Here is a 3,514-nt window from a genome sequence, read left to right on the forward strand (position 1 = left end):
GCTAATTGGTGGTGGCACCTGGGTCACATGCTTAAGCAAGGCACCAATGCAAGTATCTGGCCATTTTCAGCTCCAATTGTGATGGGGAAATGAATAGTCTTTGACTCTCATCAAGACTTATGGTGTGAGAAATCCTCCAAACACAGAGGGGTTCAGATGTTCAGTGGCCAAAACAAATGGCAGTGTCAGTGGCATGCGACGGAAAATCCATTTGTTTTCTCACATAGTAAGCGGCTCAAAGGGAGGCAGTTTCAGGGACGGGGCAGCAACTCAACAATAACGTCGAGTTCTCTCTGGGAAGTATGCTGACATTGCCAGTGGACCCAAGGTGGCACCCCCAGCCAACCAGCATGACTAGGTTCAAAACAGAAAGAAGAGGACAGTTCCCTTACACAGGGAAGGCAAAAACCTCTCCAGAAATCCCCAACAGACATTCACATATGTCTCAATGACCTGAATTGTGTCGTGAAGCCAACCCTGGAAATAAGGGACTATGGGAAATTATTTAGTTGAGCAGATTGCTGTCCCCACCCCCAAAATGGAATTTTGTCACAACGAAAAGGAAGAAAGGGAGATAGGATGTTCAATGAGCACTGGCCTAAGAGAGTGATGAGAATCACCAACCTCGTCTGTGTTTCTCTAATGTCGTATGGTCTCCAATAAAGCCAGCCCCTCAGGGCAGGATCTCTCAGTCCCCAGTACAGGTAGGGGTAAGGTAGGTTTGCTGTTGGCAGTGTCAGTCACCGCAAGCAGCCAGAGTAGGCTGCAGACAGTTCTGCTAAAGAACCCAGCTCCCATTCCTCAGCCTCTGTGATGTCACACTGGGACTTCTTTCCTTCCATCCTAGACTGTGACTTCCAAGGCCGCTTGGGCCATAGGGCTCTGGGAGCCAGCAGGGGAGAGGGAGCCTGGTGGCACTGATCTCTCCTCAGGGCACGAAAGGCCCAGCCATGTCACTCTTAAAGGATGCCATGCCCCTCATGAAGGAGACTCCACCCCCACCTCAGGTCCCATTTCCCTGGATCCTCCCGAGCCTGTTCGCTGCCCTCAATGTAGTGTTGCTGGTCATTTTCAGTGGTTACTTCTTCGCATTCCCGTAAGTCTCCCACACGAGCCATCAGATGGCTTACAAAGAGGCAGAACGGAAAACAGATAATGATAGCACAGAGGCAGGGGAGTGCAGAAGAGGGGGTCAGAGGTCAGGGAAAGGAGGATGTTCTAGGCAGAGAGAACCAAATGTACAAAGGCACAGAGGCCCAGAGTGCCTGGTGCATTTGGGGAGCTGAAGGTGGCTAGTAATGTTGATGACATTTGGTGGAGCCTTTATGGGTCTGTCACTAGCCTGGATATTTAGAGCTGCCTTTAAGGTCTGTGAGTCCTGACCCAGCTGAACCAGGCCCTGGGGGGGAGCTTTGTGCCATCCCAAGTCAGGACTAAGTCTGGCTCTGGTCTCAGTTGCAGGTGGCTGGCTCAGAACGGGGAGTGGGCCTTTCCCATCATCACAGGCCCCCTCTTTATCCTTACCTTCTTCAGTCTCGTTTCACTCAACTTCTCAGACCCTGGCATCTTACATCAAGGTGAGGCCTCAGATCCTCGGTAGAAGAGGTGGCAACCTAAGGGCTGGTGTCTGCTGAGATGATTCCTAAAGAACTCCTCCAGTCTTCCCTCCTCCGGCCTCAGGACCCCTTCACCTTACCCTCCCTCCCTTAACCCCCAATCACCCTCATTGCTCTGTCCCTGGCACTTCATTTCCCAAGCCACCGAGGTGTGGAAAAACAGAATTCTGGAGGTTTTCCAGTTGCCTTGGAAGGGGGGGCCGGGCAGGGTGGGAAGAGAGGCTGGCGGACTCTTCTAAACTACTCAGTTTGCTCCTCCTCCTTTCCATTGTGTGCATGACTTAAACTATCAATCACTGTTTCAGAGGCCTGAGATCTATATAGAACTCCTCTGGCTGGAAACCCACCTTCCCTTTCACTGCCAGCCTTTCCGAGCTTGGTCAGCTTGCTCAGTGGGGACAGGGATTCCCCTGCCCACCTCTTCCCCACCCTTCCTTGTGGCCAGTCATAATATGGGGCTGCACCCGAGCAGCAGAGTGATGGAAGGGCCCCTGTTGCTGCCCAATCCTTTTCCCATTCCAGGCTCTGTCGAGCAGGACCCCATGATGGTACATGTGGTGTGGGTAAACCACAGGGCCTTCCGCCTGCAGTGGTGTCAAAAGTGCTGCTTCCACCGCCCGCCCCGGACCCACCACTGCCCCTGGTGCAACATCTGTGTGGAGGTGAGTGCCCCTCTTGCCTGCCCACGTGGCCCCCAACCCCCACTACCTGACTGGAGCCAGGGGTGGACATGAAATCATCTTCCAGGACTGCTAAAGTCCAAGGGTGGCAGTAACTCCCAGCTACTCTTGGTCACTCATGCAGGTCACCACTTCCATGCCAGCATCTGTCCTGGGAGGCTGGCCCTTGCCTGCATAGGCGCTGACATGCATGGGGCATCCACATCTATACTGGGTCTGGTTAGGCCACGGGGAGGAAAGGCATCTCCTGTCCCACCCCCAAGCTCGCTGTCACTAGATAGACTCTGGCTGGCTGCAGGTCTGGTTTGGGAGCTTTGTCTGCCCGCCTCTGGATGTCCAAGTTGGAGGGTCTCCTGCGTTCTGAGTGCTCGTCTGTCTGCTGTGCACAACCTGCACAGGTTTACAAGTGCAGGAGACTGGCTGGGCAAAGGGGTCCTCATCTAATAAATGAGAAAGTAAAGGCCCAGAGATATTCTATGTCCTGCCCAAAGTTATACTAGGATGTGTCTCACAGAAGACCAGGCAGACCTTATTTCGAAAGACCTCTTGACATGTGACCTTATGAGCCACAGAGCCCTAACAGTGCTCTAACAACGGAAGTGACAGCCTTAGGGACTGTGGCTCACTTTCTTCCTGGGGGTAGGAACTAGTGCTCGGGGCTAAGGGCACGTGGCCTTGAGAGCAGGGGGATGGCCTCAGGATTTGGGAGGTGATGGAAGCCCCCCATTCCCTGTGGCCCAGGACTTTGATCACCACTGCAAGTGGGTCAATAATTGCATCGGTCACCGCAACTTCCGCTTCTTCATGCTGCTCGTCCTGTCCCTATGCCTCTACTCTGGTGCCGTGCTGGTCACCTGCATAATCTTCCTGCTGCGCACGGCCCACCTGCCATTCTCCATGAACAAGGCCTCGGTGTATCTGCACAGGCCCTCGGGTCCATACGGGGAGCAGGGGGGCGGGGACAGACGAGGGGCGGGGACAGACGAGAGGCGGGGTCTGGGAGGGCGGAGCTAATGGTGGGCGAGGCTAACGGGAGAAGCCTCTTGAGAGGATCAGACTGGGACGGGGGCCGGGGAAGGTGGGTGAGGTCAGGGAGATGAGTGGAGCTAGGAGGAGCTGGGCGGAGTTAAGAACCTAGCGGGGTCACGGAGTGGGGTGCTAAAGGTGGAACAGGGACCTGGACGGGCAGAGCGACAGCTCTGCGGGGGTAAGGTTTCT

General features: G+C 54.7%; 1 protein-coding gene across 1 annotated transcript; it reads left to right on the forward strand.

Moving 5' to 3' along the window:
* Nucleotides 1–827: 827 nt before the first annotated feature.
* Nucleotides 828–3,310, forward strand: LOC103584326 (probable palmitoyltransferase ZDHHC19). Its single transcript, XM_008565379.1, has 4 exons — nucleotides 828–1,096; nucleotides 1,456–1,577; nucleotides 2,139–2,278; nucleotides 3,038–3,310. Exons 1-4 carry the CDS (start codon nucleotides 951–953, stop codon nucleotides 3,308–3,310), a joined length of 681 nt encoding a protein of 226 aa, XP_008563601.1. The 5' UTR covers nucleotides 828–950.
* Nucleotides 3,311–3,514: the final 204 nt, after the last annotated feature.

The sequence above is a fragment of the Galeopterus variegatus genome, unplaced genomic scaffold, assembly GCF_000696425.1.
Source record: "Galeopterus variegatus unplaced genomic scaffold, G_variegatus-3.0.2 Scaffold50240, whole genome shotgun sequence".
Classification (NCBI taxonomy): domain Eukaryota; kingdom Metazoa; phylum Chordata; class Mammalia; order Dermoptera; family Cynocephalidae; genus Galeopterus; species Galeopterus variegatus.

What these genes read in the sequence shown, in the direction of transcription:
- LOC103584326 (XM_008565379.1), top strand. Translation starts at nt 951, where the DNA reads ATGTCACTCTTAAAGGATGCCATGCCCCTCATGAAGGAGACTCCACCC. An exon ending in GGTTACTTCTTCGCATTCCC is followed by an intron (nt 1,097 to 1,455) that starts GTAAGTCTCCCA and finishes CTCTGGTCTCAG; the next exon opens with TTGCAGGTGGCTGGCTCAGA. An exon ending in GGTGCAACATCTGTGTGGAG is followed by an intron (nt 2,279 to 3,037) that starts GTGAGTGCCCCT and finishes CCTGTGGCCCAG; the next exon opens with GACTTTGATCACCACTGCAA.